General features: G+C 33.8%; 1 protein-coding gene and 1 pseudogene across 1 annotated transcript; both read right to left on the reverse strand.

Moving 5' to 3' along the window:
• Nucleotides 1-3,382: 3,382 nt before the first annotated feature.
• On the reverse strand, nt 3,383-4,318 carry LOC121483845 (olfactory receptor 6C2-like). Its single transcript, XM_041742363.1, has one exon. It carries the CDS (start codon nt 4,316-4,318, stop codon nt 3,383-3,385), a length of 936 nt encoding a protein of 311 aa, XP_041598297.1.
• Nucleotides 4,319-17,579: 13,261 nt separating this feature from the next.
• On the reverse strand, nt 17,580-18,673 carry LOC121483840 (annotated as a pseudogene).
• Between the last annotated feature and the right edge of the window lie 2,354 nt (nt 18,674-21,027).

Here is a 21,027-nt window from a genome sequence, read left to right on the forward strand (position 1 = left end):
CTGATCAAATCCATGCTCACAGTTACAGAATCCTGAATGCCTTGAGCTTTTATCTTCAATCAATTACATAAATTTCCTCAAGATAGATGTGCTGTCATAAGCCCAGGAAATATTTTCTTTTACTTTCCATCACTAAAAAGAAGTACTAGTACAAAGGAACTTCCAGTAGCTTTGGAAAAATTGATGTTCTGAACTATCTTTGTTAGTGTATAGAAATGTAATTGATTTTTGCTATTGATCTTGTGTGCTGCAAACTTGCTGACCTTGTTTACTAGTTCTAATAGTTGTTTGTGGATTTTCTGTATACAGGGTCATGTCCCTTCTCCCTTTCCTGTCTTATCTTGTCTTTCTCTCTCTCTTCCTTTCCTTCTTTCCTTCCTTCCTTCATCTAATTATTCTGGAAAAAAAACCCTCTAGTACAATGTTGAATAGAAGTGGTACTTGACAGGATGAGCACTGGGTGTTATTCTGTATGTTGGTAAATTGAACACCAATAAAAAATAAATTTATTAAAAAAAAGAAATGAAAAAAAAGAAGTGATGAAAGCAGATATCCTTTTAGATATCCTTTTATTGTTACTGATCTTAGGCAGAAAACATTCAATCTTTCCCTCATTAACTATAGGTTACCCATAGATACTTTTATCAAGTTGAGGAAGTTCCCTTCTATTTCTAGTCATTCTAGTGTCTTTATCATAAAAGGGTGTTGGATTTTGTTCAGTGCTTTTACTATGTCTCTTGAGATAATCATGTGTATAACATGTACATGTACACAAAGAGACTTTCATTTTGAATTTTTATTTTTATTTAACTAGGGTTAACCAAAAATCCTGCAACTTTTTTTTTGGCTTGGCAGTAGACATTTAATATTCTACCATTTTGTAGATGAAAAGTTGTTTGAAAAAGATTCTTCTTTATTTTTACCCAAATACATATATACCAAAACTTTCATATATAAGTGGGGTTATGTGATCATGGTTTTATTTCAATTTTTTCCTTTGTCTTATTCTACCCATTCTTCTTTCTGATTGCATTTCTTAGTTTCTGCTTCAGATAACCTTCATTAGAATTTCTTTTTCTTTAAAACTTTATATGCTCAGTGATTATATAAAAGTAAATATACACAATTCTAAGTAAATATACACAAAAGTATATATTCTACATACTTGTATATATTCTATATACTTGTGTATATATACACAAAAGTATTCTAAGTAAATATATACAAAAGTAAATATACACAATATCTTTCTAAGATACACAAATATTCTATATATTCACCCAGATGCATGCTTATACAGAAATTTTCCAACCAAGAGTATTGGCTTTCTTTTGTTCTATTTTAATATTCTTTTAAGAGGTTTTATACTTTATATATAAACTGCTCCTTAAGTTAAATTTATCCTTTTGGCAATTAAACTTTTTTGACTTTTATGACCAAAATAACATTTGCTCATTGAGTTCCTGTTGCTTGTTGCTATTGCAGTCTATTAAATTTTAAAATATTTTCCAGTTTTTTTTCAACTAGGTTAAAAAATTCCTTTACTAATTCCTTTAGTTTCCTACTAGAGTTTCTTGAGTTTTCTATTATGTAAGAATGTCCTCAGTATAAAAAAAGATATGTCAAATTTCATCAATTTTAAGGCAGTGTCAATTGTAAGGCATACTATATAGCACTAAGTGTAAAGAAAATGTTAGTAATTAGCCTATGAACAATGGTCGATGCCATCCATTGCATGAAATATCTGCATTTCAGAAAAGCAGAATGTGAATAAGATTTTAAAATCAAGGGAATGCAATTGTTTTATTTATTCTTTCCCATATTTATCATGATTATTTTTTCTTATGTTATTGCATGTCCAAGATCTTCTGATAAAATATGGAGCAGTTCTGATTTTTACTTATTACATTCATTGGGATGCGGTTTATCTATGCTATTGAACTTTTTAAAGAACTGGCCTTTGAGCGTTTTTTCAAAGATTTTATTTCTTTATTCCTGAGAGACAGAGAGAAGCAGAGACATAGACAGGAGGAGAAACAGGCTCCTCACAGGGAGCCTGATGTGGGACTCCATCCCTGGATCAGAATCATGCCCTGAGCCCAAGACAGACGCTCAACCGCTGAGCCACCCAGGCTTCCCTGGCTTGTAAATTTTTAAAACTTATTTAATCCGTTTCATTTTCTACCCATAGTAAGTTACATTTTCCATTTACTTCTGTTTTGTTTTCTCCTTTTTAAAATTCATTAGTATAGATTCCTCGCTTTTTGGCTAGTTTATATATTTATTTTTTCTAATGCATATATTTAGGATAATAATTCTAACTACAGCTTTTTTAGTGCTCCGAATAATTTGCGATGGCATGTCTGCATTTCATTCTTTTCCAGATAGCAATTAGTTAATTTGATGTATATTCCTTAATTTCCAAGGAATTATATCAATGTGGATTTTTCAATTCTTTATAAGTAAAACTCTTTACATTTCAGGTATTATTAGAATTTGGACTATAAGAGTTTAATTTGTATTGGATGGAGGCACAGGCTATCGAATACACTGGGGAATGTTTTCTCCTTGACTCACAGCTCTGTAAGTAGCAAATGGTATTTTTAAGAAAAAAAGTATTTTTTCTGTGAAAATGGGCTTGGTTTTCTAATTCAAACTTTTGCCGAATGTGCAGCTATTTTGTCTTTCCAAGTACTCTCACCACATTAATCCTGAGACTTTAAACCTAAGCCTTTGTGATCCATAATGCAATCTCCTGTTCCCACCCTCCAGTCTATGCTCACCTCAAGACCCACAAGTCACTTTATAGATTATTACTCTACTTTTGGTTGAATCTTTATTTCTGATACTTCCTGTTTACAACTTTGTAATGATTTCAGCTATAGATTTAAGAGAATATTTATTACATTTTATCCAGTGTTTCTGTGTGTTCATAGTAGCGAATTTTGTCTATTTTCTCAATATTAGAAGTGCTATTCTTTCTCACGTGTATTTTAAACTATACGATTATTCATCCATTTTAGACATTTTACCTAAAATTACTCTTATCACATGTGTTTAGATATCGTTATTGTGTATATTGAAGAGCTACAAAAATTTTTACCCTATATTTTCCTGATGAGTAACTTTTATTATCTATTGCAATAATATTATGAAGTTAATTTCTCTTTAGAATGGTTTTTAAGAAATTGGTATGCAAAAGTATCAAATATCGGTTGAAAAATCAAGAATAGTATAAGCAGGGCTCAAAGTTAAGGAACTGTTGAGAAATTAATGTAACTGAAGTATATACTATTAAAAAGCAAGATTATAGGCTTCAAAAATAAAATGTCTGTGGACATTTATTCTTGCTTCTGAGATGTTTTAAAAATACTATTTCCTTTTACTTAGTTGAGAGCAAGGCAATTCTTTTGATTGAGTCCTCGAAGGCTTTCTTAACTTGATTGTTTCTCAAGGTATAAATAAATGGGTTCAATGTAGGTGAAATAGAAAAAATGAGCAGTGAAACCACTTTATTAATGGTCACTTTTTCCTTTGCTGTAGGATTCATATAGATGAAAATGCATGTGCCATAGGTGATGGATACCACAATCATGTGGGAAGAACAGGTCGAAAAGGCCTTTTTCCTTTGTTGAACAGAAGGGAATCTAAAAATTGTCTTGATGATGTAAGCATATGACAGAACCACACAGGTAAGAGTCATATTTAAGGTCAGTATGGCACATATTATAACTGTCCATTCCATGAACCTTGTATCTGAACATGAGATTTTCACTAAGGGAAATGCATCACAGCCAAAATGATCAATTATGTTAGAGTCACAAAATTTTAGATTTAAACCCAGGCTAAGTGGTGGGATTATTATACATAAACCAGCCACCCAACAACAGATATTGAGAATCCTGCAGACGCTGTTACTCATTATGATCACATAATGCAAGGGTTTGCAGATGGCAACATAGCGGTCATAGGACATGGCGGCCAGCAGAAAAAACTCTGATACTCCACAGAGGTCAGTAAAAAACACTTGAATGACACAAGCATTATAGGTAATAACATTGTCACCTGTTGCTATGCTATACAAATATCTGGGAATAATGGCAGATGTGAATGAGATCTCCAAGAAGGAGAAATTTTTTAAGAAAAAGTACATGGGTGTTTTAAGGTGGGGATCCACAAAAGTGAGTATGATGATGGTCAGGTTTCCAGTTATACTCAAAGTGTAGGTGAGAAGTAGAAAGATAAAAATCAGAACTTGCAGCTCAGGGTCATCTGTCAGTCCCAGCAGAATGAATGTTGTTATTGTACCGTTTCTCATCACTGACTTCTGACTTCTCTCCGATGTGTATGTGATATTCAGGTAGATTTTCTTATAGATTATAGATTATTTTAACTGTTCTAAAACATAATGTATTAAAGTTTTATATTTCATTATATTTATAATATAACAGAAGCATATTTATATATACATTTACATTTCATGTCTATCCTGTGGTTAGGATTTTTCCCATGTGACTAAGTAGATTACTGAGAGACTGACACTGAGAGAGTGTCATTTTATGGGTGAAAAAATTCTTCCTTACTCAGAAAGTAAGTCACAAAATTTAACCCTCGATTTCATGCCTTTTCTTGACACTTTGGGTCTTTTTAGAAAACAGTGCTAATATAACTTGAGTTCACTTTATAGACACTAGAGCAAAACTCAAGGTCTTTGTTCCAAAGGATTTTTGTTTTTGGTTGTTTTGGTGTGTTTGTTTGGTGTGTTTAGGTTATGAACAACTTTATGCCCTGCTGATTCCCCCTACCTCCTGCTACACAGCCTATTATTTTTTTCTGAATATTTGCATTACCTGTACTGAATTTGTGTTACCTTTACTGCCTACACAAGTGACGGCTGTCTTGTCTTCCCTCCTTCATCTTCCAGTCAGTGAATTATTTTATCTTCATTGATGCTACACCTGGAGGGACTCAAATGTCTTTAGTATACAATCAAGATCTTAAGCCTTGAGGTTTTCTGACATTTTTCCCTTGCATACAGACTTCATTTGTTTTATAAGCAAATTCACTTTATTGTTTAACTTACTGAGTTCTCTTCTGATTGGGGCAGAATTGTTTGTGGCAGAATTATTTGGGACTATTTACCTTGTTCACAGTGTTTGTGATATAGAGAAAAATCACTAACAGTATCAAAGTTTACTCAGGAGTTAGAATCCTCTTAGGAAATTTTGTCTCTCATTCAACAACTATCAAATTGAGATGCAGAAGGAATATTCATATACTTGCAACGCACTCACCTTCCTTTCATCTCTTCTCTGAATCTCTGAGATAATGTGCATCACTGTGAAATCTTGGCCCCCAAACTATTATTCAATTTTCAAAATATAGCTATTTCCCCCCAAATAATTGCAACTTACTTTATGATAGAAGTTAATAAAGAAACTGACACTAAACTGTAACTAACTGATTTTGTTATTCTTTCTAACAAATCTTTAAATGAGCACAGGAGTGTCATGAAATGCTGTCATTTCAGTCATTATGGTGTTCTTTTGGTGCTGGAAAGAGGAATACAAGGGCATGATTATAAAATTCTACATATATGAAAACACTTTATTTCAAATTTGAGGTTGAATATCTATCCAAAGTTACCCTAAATATTTCTTCCATTAGTTGGATACAGATTTGCTTACATACCTTATGCATGCAAACTTCTAGACATTTATCTACACAGGGAAATTCATTCTTAAAAAATTACATCTCATAAATATATCTTAGATACATTAAAAATATAAAAATTATCACTGAAATTCAGTTTTTTAGGAGAAAATATAACTTATATCCTACAAAGGGAATTACAATCAAAGAGACAAAATTTATTATACTTACTCTTCTGTTAGTAAATCAGAGTTTCTGTTGGTTGTTTGGCCATAGCAATATTAAGACTACAATGTTAAAAGTGATATTTTTATAAAGGTATTTATGTCTTCATTTTCAATACATGTCTGGGAACACATGGAACTCCCTTTGTTTACTATCTCCAACAACTTGGACAGATTTGATAACAGGCTTAATGCTCTTAGAAGCCTCCAAATATTTTCTTATGATCTCCATCATTGAAAAGAAGATAAAGCATTCTAAGGGCTGAGGAACCTTCTCTGCTGGCGGAAAAGATGAATTTTAAATCATAAGGGCAGAGAGAAATGCTTTTACCATGCTAAATGTGACTTTTTAATTTGCAGAAAATGTTAAAAGTGAAAAAAAATAGTTCTTGGTGACCTACAGTAAAGAGTCATTAACTTCCTGAATAGTGAGTTTTGGCAAAAACACAAGTAACAATGCTTCATGGAGACAGTGTCTTTGGAGATAGGAGGATGTTATAGCATCATTTGACACAGATCGGGGGGAAACTGTATCATTTAAATTATGTAGTTAATTTGTTTTAAACTTTCACATCCACTAAGGCATTTGGAATATTGGAATCCTTTATTTATGAATGGAATTCTTATTACATAAATATATATATTATATATTATATAAATTATATTTTATATTTATATAATTAAATAATTATTATCTAAATCCTTATTATATAAATGCTTTATTTATTTTTTAAAACTTTCAATTTATTAACATATATTATTGGTTTCAGAGGTAGAGGTGAGTGATTCGTCAGTTTTATATGACACCTAATGCTCATTACATCACATGTCCTCTTTAATGTTCATCACCCAGTTACCCCGTCCCCCCATTCGCCTCCCTTCCAAAAACCTTTAAATAAGAATCTCTTATGGTTTGTCTCCCTCTCTAATTTTGTCTTGTTTTATTTTTTCCTCTCCTCTCCTATGATTCTGTTTTGTTTCTTGAATTCCATTTATGAGTGAGATTATATAATTGTCTTTCTCTTGAATTATTTTGCCTATCATGTCCTCTAGTTCCATCTATATCATTGAAAAAGGCAAGATTTCATTTTTTTTGATGGCTGAGTTATATAGATATAGATATAGATGATATAGATATAGATATGTGATATCCTAAAGATATGGATATTTCTTTATCTGTTGATGGACATCTGGGCTCTTTCCACAGATTCGCTGTTATGGACATTGTTGCTATAAACATTGGGGTGAACGTGCCCCTAGCCAGACTTATCAAAAAGAAAAGAGAAAGGACCCAAATTAATAAAATCATGAATCGGGATCCCTGAGTGGCGCAGCGGTTTGGCGCCTGCCTTTGGCCCGGGGCGCGATCCTGGAGACCCGGGATCGAATCCCACGTCGGGCTCCCGGTGCATGGAGCCTGCTTCTCCCTCTGCCTGTGTCTCTGCCTCTCTCTATCTCTCTGTGACTATCATAAATAAATAAAAATTAAAAAAAAATAAAATCATGAATGAAAGAGGAAAGGTAACAACCAATACCAAGGAATTACAAAGAAAAGAACATATTATGAGCAACTATATGTCAACAAATGAGACAATCCAAAAGAACGGGATGCATTCCTGGAAACATATAAACTACCAAAACTAAAACAGGAAGAAAGAAAACAAGAAAATACCCATAACCAGCAAGGAAATTGAGGCAGTCATCAACAATCTCCCAACAAACAAGAGTCCAGGGCTGGATAGCTTCCAAGAGGAATTGTACTAAACATATAAAGAATAATTAGTACCTATTCCTCTGAAGTGATTTCAAAAGCCCACAGCAAATATTATTCTCAATAGGGAAAATCTGGGAGCTTTGCCCCTAAGGTCAGGAACATGACAGGGATGTCCACTCTCACCACTGCTATTCAACATAGTACTAGAAGTCCTAGCCTCAGCAATCAGACAACAAAAAGAAAAAAATGGCATTCAAATTAGCAAGTTTTAGCAAGATTACCTATCTATTTATCTATTATCTATGTACATATCTATTATGATCATTATCATCTATCTCTATGCATAAATATATACACAAGTTTTCTATTAGAAACATTTGATATATGAAACACACTTTTCCACCTTTAAAAAAAAAAAACACCAAAAAAATTAATGGGAATTACCACAGATGAAATGGCATGACTCTAATGTATTTATGTTTAAAAACAAAAAATTAAAGCAAACAAAAATCAAGTGGGGGACGGGCCCTCCATGGAGCTCGACTAAGAGGGCTGGTGAGAGGCTCCAGGACAGGAAAGCTCAGCCCCGGAGGAGCGGGAACTTTAACTCCCCACTGGATTCTTCCCGGTGGTTGATATTCATGACTCAGCTGGATCATACAGCCACTCTGCACGGAGTAAAATGACTAGAAGGAAGAGTTCAACACAAAAAGAATAAACAAACACAGTACTCTCTGCCACAGAGTTACAGCATATGGATTTCAATTTGATGTCAGAAAGCCAATTCAAAAGCACAATTATAAAGCTACTGGTGGCTCTGGAAAAAAGCATAAAGGATGCTAGAGACTTTATTACCACAGAATTTAGATCTAATCAGGCTGAAATTAAAATCAATTAAATGAGATACAACCCAAACTGGAGGTCCTAAAGGCTAGGGATACTGAGGTGGAAGAAACAGTGAGTGACATAGAAGAGAAGGTGATGGTAAGGAAGAAAGCTGGGGGAAAAAGAGGAAAGAAAAAAAGAGACCATGAGGAAAGGTTAGGGCAAACAAGTGACAGCCTCAGAAGTAAGAGTGTACGTATAGTTGGGGTTCCAGAAAATGCCGAGAGGGACAGAGGACCAGAAAGCATATTTGAACAAATCATAGCTGAGAACTTCCCTAATTTGGGGACGGAAACAGGCATCCAGATCCAGGAGAAAGAGAGGTGGCTCCCAAAACAAATAAAAACCATTCAACACCTCAACATTTAATAGTGAAACTTGCAAATTCCAAAGACAAAGAGAAGATCCTTAAAGCAGCAAGAGACAAGAGAGCCCTAACTTATATGGGGAGAGGTATTACATTAACAGCAGACCTCTCCACAGAGACCTGGAAGGCCAAAAAGGGCTGGCAGGATATATTCAGGTCCTAAATGAGAAGAACATGCTGCCAAGAACACTTTATCCAGCAAGGCTCTGATTAAGAATAGAAGGAGAGATAAAGAGCTTCCAAGATCGGCAGAAACTGAAAGAATATGTGACCAACAAACAAGCTCTGCAAAAATATTAAGGGGGACCCTCTAAAGAAAGAGGAAGCCCAAAGAAATAATCCACAACAACAGAGACTGAACAGGCATTATGATGACACTAAATTCATATATTTCAATAGTAACTGTGAACATGAATGAGCTTAGTCATCCCAACAAAGGCGCAGAGTTTCAGACTGGATAAAAAAGCAACACCCATCTATTTTCTGTCTCCAAGAGACTCATTTGAGAACTAAGCACACCTCCAGACTAAAAATGAAAGGTAGGAAAAGCATTTACCATTCAAATGGTCCTCTAAAGAAAGCAGGGGTAGCCATTCTCATATCAGATAAATTAAAGTTTATCCCAAATACTGTAGTAAGAGATGAAGAGGGACACTATATCATAATTAAAGGGTCTATCCAATAAGAAGACCTAACAGTCATGAATATTGATGCCCCTAATATGGGAGCTGCCAAGTATATCAATTAATAACCAAAGTAAAGATATGGATAATAATACACTAAGAGTAGAAGACTTCAATATGGCACTTTCTGCAAATGACAGATTTTCTAAGACAACACTTCCAAAAAACAAGAGCTTTAAATGATACACTGGGCCAGATGGATTTCACAGATATATACAGAGCTGTGCATTGGACTTTAACTCAATACACACTCTTCTCAAGTGCCAATAGAAGTTTCTCCAGAATAGACCACATACAGGGTCACAAATCAGATCTCAACTGCTACCAAAAGATTGGGATTGTTACTTGCATATTATCAGACCATAATGCTTTGAAACTTGAACTCAATCACAAGAAGAAATTTGGAAGAAATTCAAACATGTGGAGGTTAAAGAACATCTTGCTGAAAGATCAGAGTCAACAAGGAAATTAGAGAAGAATTAAAAAGATTCATGGAAACTAATGAAAATGAGGATAGAACCATTCAAAATCACTGGGATACAGCAAAAGCAGTCCTGAGAGGGAAATACATCGCAATACAAGTCTCCCTCAGAAAATTAGAAGAAAACAAATGCACAAGCAAACCTCTCATGAAAAGGAACTGGAGAATGAACAGCAAACATAAATTACACCATGCAGAAGAAAGGAGATAATAAAGATTCGAGCAGAACTCAATGAAATAGAGACCAGAAGAACTCTGGAACTGATCAACAAAACCAGGAGTTGGTTCTTTGAAAGAATTGATAAGATAGATAACCATTAGCCAGCCTTAAACAGAAAAGAGAAAAGACTCAAATTAATAAAATCATGAATGAAAGAGGAGAGAACACAACCAACATCAAGGTAATACAAGTGATTTTAAAAACGTATTTGAGCAGCTATATGCAAATAAATTAGGCAATCTAGAGGAAAAGGACCCATTTCTGGAAAACCACAAATTACCCAAACTGGACAGGAAGAAATAGAAAACCTGAACAGGCCAATAACCAGGGATGTAATTAAAGCAGTCATCAAAAACTTCCCAAGACACAAAACTCCAGGGACAGAATGCTTCTCAGGGGAATTCTATCAAACGTTTAAAGAAGAAACAATACTTATTCTATTAAAGCTGTTCAGAAAGATAGAAAGAGATGGAATACTTCCAGACTAGTTCTATGAGGCCAGCATCACCCTAATCCCCAAAGCAGATAAAGACTCCACCAAAGGAGAAGGAGAATTATAGACCAATATCCCTGATGAATACACATGCAAAAATTTTCACCAAGATATTAACCAATAGGATCCAACAATACATTAAGAAGGTTATTCACCATGACCAAGTGGGACTTATCCCTGGGATGTAAGGCTGGTTCAACAATCGTAAAGCAATCAACGTGATAGATCATATCAACAAGAGAAAAAACAAGAACAATATGGTGCTCCCAGTAGATGCAGAGAAAGCATTTGACAAAATACAGCATCCATTCCTGATCAAAACTCTTCAGAGTGTAGGGATAGAGGGAACAATCCTTAGCATCTTAAAAGCCAAAGATTGTTAGAACTCATACAGCAGTTTGGCAGTGTGGCAGGATACAAAATCAATGCCCAGAAGTCAGTGGCATTTCTATACACTAACAATGAGCCTGAAGAAAGAGAAATGAATGAGTCAATCCCATTTACAGTTGGACCCCAAAGCACAAGATACCTAGGAATAAACCTAATCAAAGAGGTAAAGGATGTATACTCTAAAAACTACAGAACACTTCTGAAAGAAGTTGAGGAAGACACAAAGAGATGGAAAAATATTCCATGCTCATGGATTAGAAGAATTAATATTGTGAACATGTCTATGCTACCAGTACAATTTACAGATTCAATGCAATATCAATCAAAATACCATGGACTTTCTTCAGAGTTGGAACAAATCATCTTAATATTTGTGTGGAATAAGAAAAGAGCCCAAATAGCCAGGGGTTATTGAAAAAGAAACCCAGAGCCGGGGGCATCACAATGCCGGATTTCAGGTTGTACTACAAAGCTGTGGTCATCAAGACAGTGTGGTACTGGCACAAAAACAGATACATAGATCAAAGGAACAGAATAGAGAATCCAGAAGTGGACCCTCAACTCTATGGTCACTAATATTTGACAAAGCAGGAAAGACTCTCCACTGGAAAAAGGACAGTCCCTTCAGTAAATGGTGCTGGGAAAAACTGGACAGCTACATGCAGAAGATTGAAACTAGACCATTCTCATACAGCAGACACAAAGATAAACTCAAAGTTGATGAAAGATCTACATGTGAGACAAGAATCCATCAAAATCGTAGAGGAGAACCCAGGCAACACCCTGTTTGTATTTGGCCACAGCAACTTCTTGCAAGATACATCTATTATGGCAAGGGAAAAAAAGCAAAAATGAATTATTGGGACTTCATCAAGATAAAAAGCTTCTGCACAGCAAAAGAAACAGTCAACAAAACTAAAAGGCAACCTACAGAATGGGAGAAGAGATTTGTAAATGACTTATCAGATAAAGGACTAGTTTCCAAGATCTATAAAGAACTTATGAAACTCAACAGCAAAGAAAAAAGCAATCCAATCATGAAATGGGGAAAAGACATGAACAGAAATTTCACCAAAGACATACACATGGACAACAAGCACATGAGAAACTGCTCTTCTTCACTGATCATCATGGAAACACAAATCAAAACCACAATGAGATTCCACCTCACACCAGTGAGAATGGGGAAAATTAACAAGACAGTAAAGAACAAATGTTGGAGAGGATGTGGAGAAAAGGGGAACCCTCTTGCACTGTTGGTGGGAATATGAACTGGTGCACCCACTCTGGAAAACTGTGCGGAGGTTCCTCAAAGAGTTAAAAATAGAGCTACCCTATGACCCAGCAATTGCACTTCTGGGGATTTACCCCAAAGATACAGATGCAGTGAAATGGCAGGACACCTGCACCCCAATGCTTATAGCAACAATGTCTGCAATAGGCAAACTGTGGAAAAAGCCTCGGTGTCCATTGACAGATGAATGGATAATTTGATGTGGTCTATACATATAATGGAATATTACTCAGCCATTAGAAATAACGAATATCCACCATTTGGTTCAACATGGATAGAACTGGAGGGTATTATGCTGAGTGAAGTATGTCAGTCAGAGAAGGACAAACATTATATGATTTCACTCTAATGGGGAATATAAGAAATAGTGAAAGGGATTATATGGGAAAGGAGAGGAGATGAGTGGGAGATATCAGTGAGGGTGACAAAACATGAAAGACACCTCACTCTGGGAAATGAACAAGGGGTAGTGGAAGGGGAGTTGGGCGGGGGGAGGGGTGACTGGGTGATGGGCACTGAGGGGGGCACTTGATGGGATGAGCATTGGGAGTTATACTATATGTTGGCAAATCAAACTCCAATAAGAAAATATACAAAAAAATAAAAAATAAAATTTATGCTTTTTAAGAATGTAAACTTTCACTTCAATATTAATTTTTTTATTATTAGACTATTAGCACAGTTGACAATCATATGTTCTTCACAAAATGAGATCTAATATTCTCTAAATATTCTATTTTTTTTTTCATTTATATTGTTAAATTATAAGAGGTCTTGTTTGCTTTGGAAATCGTCCCTTTTTCAGTGTTACACATGTCATTTCAACATTATTTGACTTTTGAATTTTTTAGGGGTATCTTTTTGCCAGTCAAAATGGTTAATACACATGTAATCAAATAGGATTCCTTTCCTCTGTCAAATTCTGCCTTTAAATTCTTAGGTAAGAAAGTATTTCTTTTTTTAAGATTTTATTTATTTATTCATGAGAGACACACAGAGAGAGGCAGAGACAGAAGGAGGCTTCAGCCTGGGGAACCTGATGCAGGACTTGATCCTGGAACTCCGGGTTCACAACCTGACAGATGTTCAACCACTGAGCCACCCAGGTGCCCAAGAAAAATTTTAACTGCTTTATATTATCGTAGTCTTATATGTCTCCTAGTAAGATTTTACTTATCTTAATACTTAAAATGTTTTTTAATAATAAATTAATTTTTTATTGGTGTTCAATTTACCAACATACAGAATAACACCCAGTGCTCATCGGTCAAGTGCCCCCCTCAGTGCCCATCACCCATTCACCCCCACCCCCCGCCCTCCTCCCCTTCCATCACCCCTAGTTCGTTTCCCAGAGTTAGGAGTCTTTATGTTCTGTCTCCCTTTCTGATATTTCCCACACATTTCTTCTCCCTTCCCTTATATTCCCTTTCACTTTTATTTATATTCCCCAAATGGATGAGAACATACAATGTTTGTCCTTCTCCGATTGACTTACTTCACTCAGCATAATACCCTCCAGTTCCATCCACGTAGAAGCAAATGGTGGGTATTTGTTGTTTCTAATGGCTGAGTAATATTCCATTGTATACATAGACCACATCTCCTTTATCCATTCATCTTTCAATGGACACCGAGGCTCCTTCCACAGTTTGGCTATTGTGGACATTGCTGCTAGAAACATCGGGGTGCAGGTGTCCTGGTAAAATTCTAGATGGCTTAACATTTTAAGTATTAGGGTTCTAATGTAAGAATGTAACCAATTTGCTGTATGAAGAAAAAGCAAAACTCTTTTCATGAGTTTTTATGTGTGTGCATGAAGAAATTATTAAATAAACCATGATGTTCCTACTGAACTGAAATTTTCTCACTTCTGTGTAAGAATTAAAATGAAACACTATATAAAAATAAATAATATTTCTTAGTGTGTACTCTTTTTTAAAAGATTTTATTTATTTATTCATGAGAGACCAGAGAGAGAGGCAGAGACACAGGCAGAGGGAGAAGCAGGCTCCATGCAGGGAGCCCGACGTGGGACTTGATCCTGGGACTCCAGGATCAAGCCCCGAGCCAAAGGCAGATGCTCAAAACTTCTGAGACACCCAGGCGTCCCATAAGTGTGTACTTTTATAATCTTCTCTATCTGTTGTACTGATTATTTTATCTTCTCCCATTTTAATACCATATTAATTTGATTTCATTGATATATAATGTTTTGATTTTATATAAAGCAAGTTTCCATTCACTAGTATTTTTCATTTATATGTTGTACATTCATAAGATTTAATTCTCCCATATGAATTTGCAGATAATTTGTATAATTAGAAAATTAGAAAAATGTAAAAAGCTGATACCAATTGGAGTTGTGTTAAACTTGTATATTAAGAATGAACAAATTGATATTTTATACTGTCATATATTATATTCATAAAAGGATTCATTCCTTGGTAATTACATTGATAGCTTTATTATTAGGGGCTTATTGCTACTATAAATATTATCAACTTACTATAAATATTATCAACTGACTTCTGTTTGCTTATATCCTTTCTCTAAGACACTAAACGTTCTTACTAAGTCTATTAGATTTTTACTAGATTTTGTTGTGTTCTAGGTACATTACAGTGTTGTCAGAAAGAAAATACCATATTTCATTGACTGTTTTTAAGTGCATGTCATCATTTTATGTCCTTTTATTTTACTTTTCTTTTATGTATTTTTATTTGCTTTTCCGTTTTATGTGTTTTTATTTAAAAATGTGACTGATTAAAATATGGACAATATTAAGATGTTTGTCACTATAAGGCACATCCACATTTCAAAGATGTAAAAACATGAAAAGATATGAGTTTCATAGTTTTTAACTACAGTAGTTTCATAACTTCATTCTCACAATAATCCCAAGTATTTTATGATTTTATTATTTATCTAGTGGCATTTTCAAGATGGCAGTGAAATGTTGAATATCCTGATGATTTGTTTCTTGATTTAATTGACTTACAAGTGTTTTACTGATCAGTATAATTGTGTCAATTGTATTTCTGTAGATATTTTCATCTTGTTTTAGTAATTCATTGTGTTCTCATTGTACTTTAAGGTTTTAGGAGCACTTACTGATTTTTATCCAGTGATAGTTTAGCTATTAATCAAAACTCATAAAAATGTTCTTTAATTTGTTTTTAAAGCAAAGCAGGCTCTATTTCATATATATTTTTTCAATATCTGTGTACATTTATCTGTCATCTACCTATCTATCATCATCTATCATTTATCTATCTATATCTACCATCTACCCCTTAGAAATAAATCTCACTTGATTATTGTATAATTTTTGGCTATTTTGTAGGATTATATTTGAAATAGTCTAAGTATATTTGTCAGTGAGTTATTAAACAATAACTAAAACCAAAAATAAACAATAGTTTGCCCTAATGTTTGAATCAGATTTTTGACAAATATTAAGATGTCTTCATAAAATTCATTAGAGAGGGTTTTTTTTATTGTTTAGATAATTGAAATCTTAATGATTTTATCTATCGCTTTCCCATGGTTGGTTGTAATCTAGTCCTTCTGCCTTTTTACTGGTAAATCTCATTTGCCTTCCTAAATGTTATATGATGATGAATCTATATAATTTTTCCATACCTTGAATTAATTTTCAAGATTTTGTTTTGCTAAAACCTTGTTTGCAACTCCAGATGTTCACATTTTGCTGTGAAATTATGATAACATGACCATGAAATTATTCTTATTTACATTGCATTAGTATTTATATTTAACTTCTGATTTGTAATCTTAAATATTTTGCTCCTTGTTTTGTATTAATTCATGTCTCTGGGAAATTTATCAAGTTCCTTGAAATTTTTTTGTAAAAGTCAACTTTTAACTTTATCTTTTGAAATGTATTTAATTCTTTCTTAGTAAAATCATATTCTACATACTTACAATTAATTTTATAGTTCTAAAATGTTATAATGAGTAGGAATTGCTTTGTTTTCTTTTTGTTTATTTCTGAAAATATGAATATATTTATGGAATAATAATTTGATTTCTTCTGCATTAAACTTTTTATGAATTGTCATGAAGTGTCTCTATTTCAATGAATATGTATTTCTTAAGTTCCAAAGAGCTACATATTACTGTTTAATTCTTTATATATGGTATTAGTCAGTTATTTTTATAGAATTTAGACAGTAAGCGTTCTCTTTTAGTTAGGCAGAGAAACAAAATAACAGCCCCCAACTCCTCTCCCATAACTCATAACTCAAGAAGAGACAGAACAATTTCTTAAATATAATTGTTGTCTTTTCATAAAATTGAGCATTTTTCTTCTGAATCACACTTTTAAAATCTTGACTCTATGTTGTTTCATCAGTTTCATTCATTTTCACCACTTGGACCCTGACATTTCATCTCCATTCTCCATTGGGACATTTAACCCAAGCCCTTGTAGCCCATAACTCCACAACTTGCCCTTCTCCATCCTCCTTTCTTGGTTTTCCTGGGAATCCACAGTCATAGATGAGGTTATTTAGCTTCATTTGTGATTACTCTGTATCTCTGATGCCTTGTAATTGCTCATATTTTAACCTTTATTCTTAGCTATATATTCAAAAGAATATTTGTGAGATTTTATCCAGTATGTTCTTTATTTTTAATATATTTTCCTACAGTATTAGAAATGCTATTATCTTCTGTCTCAATTGATCCTTGAATTATTATATCATGCCATCATTTAATCCACTAGTTTATCATAAAATTTTAATTCTCATTTGAGTTTTTGAGCATTTTATGCATAGTGGAGTACAGTAATCATCAGGGTTATGCTACCAGTTTTATGGAAGACTAAAGAATAGTTTTATCATAGTATAATATTTAGTTATATATGGTTATATTTATCTACAAGGGAATTTATGAGAAGAACTCTTTCATTTTCTTAATGAGACACCTCCCACAAGAAGATGAGTAAGAACCAAAAAGAAGTAAGTTGATTAAGGTGCAATGTAAGTAAATTGGAAGAGAAGCTGGGAAATATAATCTTTTATAGATTATTAAAAGATAAAGAAAATTGTAAGCATCAACAGAAACGTTTAGCAGCAATTCACCATTTATTTAAGTTCATTTATTGACTGCTGTTTTATTTTACTTCTTTAAGAATGCTACATTTCTTTTGCTTGAGTCACTGAAGGCTTTTTTTTACTTGCTTGTTTCTCAGTGTATAAATAAAAGTATTTATTTATTTATTTATATTCATGATAGTCACACAGAGAGAGAGAGAGAGGCAGAGACATAGGCAGAGGGAGAAGCAGGCTCCATGCACCGGGAGCCTGACGTCGGATTCAATCTCGGGTCTCCAGGATCACGCCCTGAGCCAAAGGCAGGCGCTAAACCGCTGCGCCACCCAGGGATCCCTAAATGAAAGGATTTAACATGAATGAAAGTGAAATGAAAGAAATGAGTAGTGAAACCACTTTATTAATAATCACTTCTTCTTTTGCTGTAGGATTCATATAAATGAACATGCATGTGCCATAGGTGATGGAAACCACAATCATGTGGGAAGAACAGGTAGAAAAGGCCTTTTTTCTCTGCTGGACAGATGGAAATCCGAAAATTGTTTTGATAATATAAGATAGAATTACACACATAAGGGTCAAATTGAGGGTCAGCACAGCACAGATTAAAACAAGTCTATTCCATGGGCCATGTGTCTGAACATGATATCTTCAGGAGGGAAGCAGCATCACAGAGAAAATGATCAATGAAATTGGAGTTCACAGAATTTCAGATTTAGCCCCAGACTAACTGGGAAGATTATGACCAATAATCCAGGCAAACCAACAACAACAAAAAAAATGAATTCTGCAGACTCTGCTGCTCATGATGGTTATATAATGCAGAGGCTTGCTGATGGCCACATAGTGGTCATAGGACATGGCAGCCAGCAGAAAAAATTCTGTTACGGCAATGAGGTCAGTAAAAAACACTTGGATGACACAAGCATTATAGGTGATGACTTGTCACCTGTTGCTATGTTATACAAGTACCTGGGAATACAGGTAGTTGTGAATGAGATCTCCAGGAAGGAAAAATTTTGTAAAAAATGGTGCATGGGTGTTTTAAGGTGGAGATCCACAAAAGTGAGTTTGATGATGGTCAGATTGCCAGTTACACTCAGTGTGTAGGTAAGAAATAGAAAAAAATCAGAACTTGTAGCTTAGGATCATCTGTCAGTCCCAGGAGAATGAATGTTGTTATGCTATAGTTTTTCATCATTGACGTCTTCCTTCCAACCTACGTGCCTAATAATTCAGATAGATTACTGTATAGATTCTATTGTACACTATTGAGTGTACAAAATCTTTGAAAAAAACTGTACAAAATCTAATTTATTTAACTCTATCATAACTATTATTTCTATATATTATTACTTTATAATTTTTTGTTTCAAGTTTTTGTTTAAGCTGTAATTAGTTAACATGTAGTAGTGTAGTATTAGCTTCAGGACTAGAATTTAGTGATTCATCACTTACATATAAAACACCCAGTGCTCATTACAAGTGTCTTCCTTAATACCCATCATCCATTTAGCCTAACCCCCTCCCACACCCCTCTAGAAACCCTCAGTTTGTTTTCTATACCTTTCTTTTTTTTCTTTCTTCTTTGCTCATGTGTTTTGTTTCTTAAATTCCAATGATTAAAAATATTACGTGAGTGAAATCATATGGTTTTTGTCTTTCTCTGACTGACTTATTTCATTTAGCACAATACACTTTAGCTCCATTCACATAATTGGAAATGGCAAGATTTCATTCTTTTTATGGCTAATATTCCATTATCTATATAGATATATACCACATCTTCTTTATCCATTCATCAGTGTATGGACATTTGGATTCTTCCCATGATTTGGCAATTGTTGATACTGCTGCTATAAACATGGGATGTGTGTGCCCCTTTGAATCAGTATTTTTGTATCCTTTCAGTATACTAGGTATCTACCTAGTAGTGCAATTGCTAAATCATACAGTAGTTGCTATTTTTAATGTTTTGAGGAACCTCCGTACTGTTTTCCAGAGTGGCTGCATCAGTTTGCATATATTTTTAAATCACAATACAGATGCTATTAGATTATCTACTAATGTGGTGTGATTTCATGGATAGCAAAAATGTAATCTGGTTCCCTCAAATTCTTAACTGTTCAGAACTAATTGAAAAAAAACCGCACATCATTAAAATTGTTCTTTTGGTTAACAGTTTGGTCCTTGCCCAAATGATAATACATATTTTATCATTTGAACTCATTCTAGAGCATTAACCAGAAGGTGGAATCTCTGCTTTGGTTTTATAATAAGATTTTTTCTTTGTCTTTGTTGAGTTCTGGGTAAATGCATTTTCTCTCATGAACAATGCAAAACTTTACACACACAGCTACACAGCTACATATAAACTTCCCTCCCTTGTCTTTCTTCTACATTTCTCTATCATTTTTGTTTACTTTCTACATTCCTCCAATAATATGCAAGCTATTATCGAAAGCACAGTATTTTAAAAAGAATTTTCTTGTATTTATGCTTATGAAGTGCTTTAGTAAATTGACTTAAAAACTATACACATGATTGTTTTATGTTATCTTTTTGCCTGTTTTGATTCCTTGGATCTGTTCATTCCTTTTTCACCTCTGATTATATACTCTGTCACTGTTTTCTCTACAATTCTTACAATTTTATGTAACATCTGTCACATAATGAATGTGACATTCATTAATGAATACTACATTTAATGAATGTATAATGAATACTACATTTCTGTTTTTAGTAATGGATTATTTTAGTAATGGAACATTACTAAAATAAAAAACAGAAAAAACATTTCTGTTTTTAGTAATGGATTGTTTTTAGTAATGGATTAATGAATACTACATTTCTGTTTTTAGTAATGGATTATTTCTAACATGTTGAATTGATTATCAAACATGCCTACTTTTTATTGGACCTCTGACCAAACATGTTTTCTTGTACAAATCACACATATGTCCATTTCAATGTGGCTAAAACAGAAGCCACGATTTTCCAATTGGAATGCATCCTTCCCTCTCTTCTTGTGTGCTAACAGGCTCCATTTGTTAACATGCATTCTGTGCCAAGTATTATAAAACACTTCTTTTGTAGACTGTCATGTGTTTCTCAATTTAACTGAGTAAACCTAATTATCATTGCTTCCATTTAAAGCACCGCTTCTCTTGGTAAATTTCTGCAATTCTTATGGTTATTTTAGCCTACACACCCACTCCCATGCTCACATAACCAACAATGTTAATGTTAGTGGGATAATATGTTTGTTGGGATTATGTCTTTCTCAGTGTGACAGCAACAACATCTGGCACAGTTCCATATATGTTGTCAATTTCTGAATAAATTTATATATCCCAAATTTACCAGCACACACAAAGCTATTTCTTCATATTTGGACTTAAATTGTTATTGCTCTGAAACTTAATATGCTTATTAAATTTTCTGTATGACTGGCTTTGTGATGCATTCTCTCTCATGAACAAAAAACTTTGTGGTTTTTTTAGAGTATTTTTATTAATTAAGTCACTTTGCAGAGTGATCTTTAGAATTGTG

The sequence above is a fragment of the Vulpes lagopus genome, unplaced genomic scaffold (assembly GCF_018345385.1).
Source record: "Vulpes lagopus strain Blue_001 unplaced genomic scaffold, ASM1834538v1 ctg180, whole genome shotgun sequence".
NCBI classification, from domain to species: domain Eukaryota; kingdom Metazoa; phylum Chordata; class Mammalia; order Carnivora; family Canidae; genus Vulpes; species Vulpes lagopus.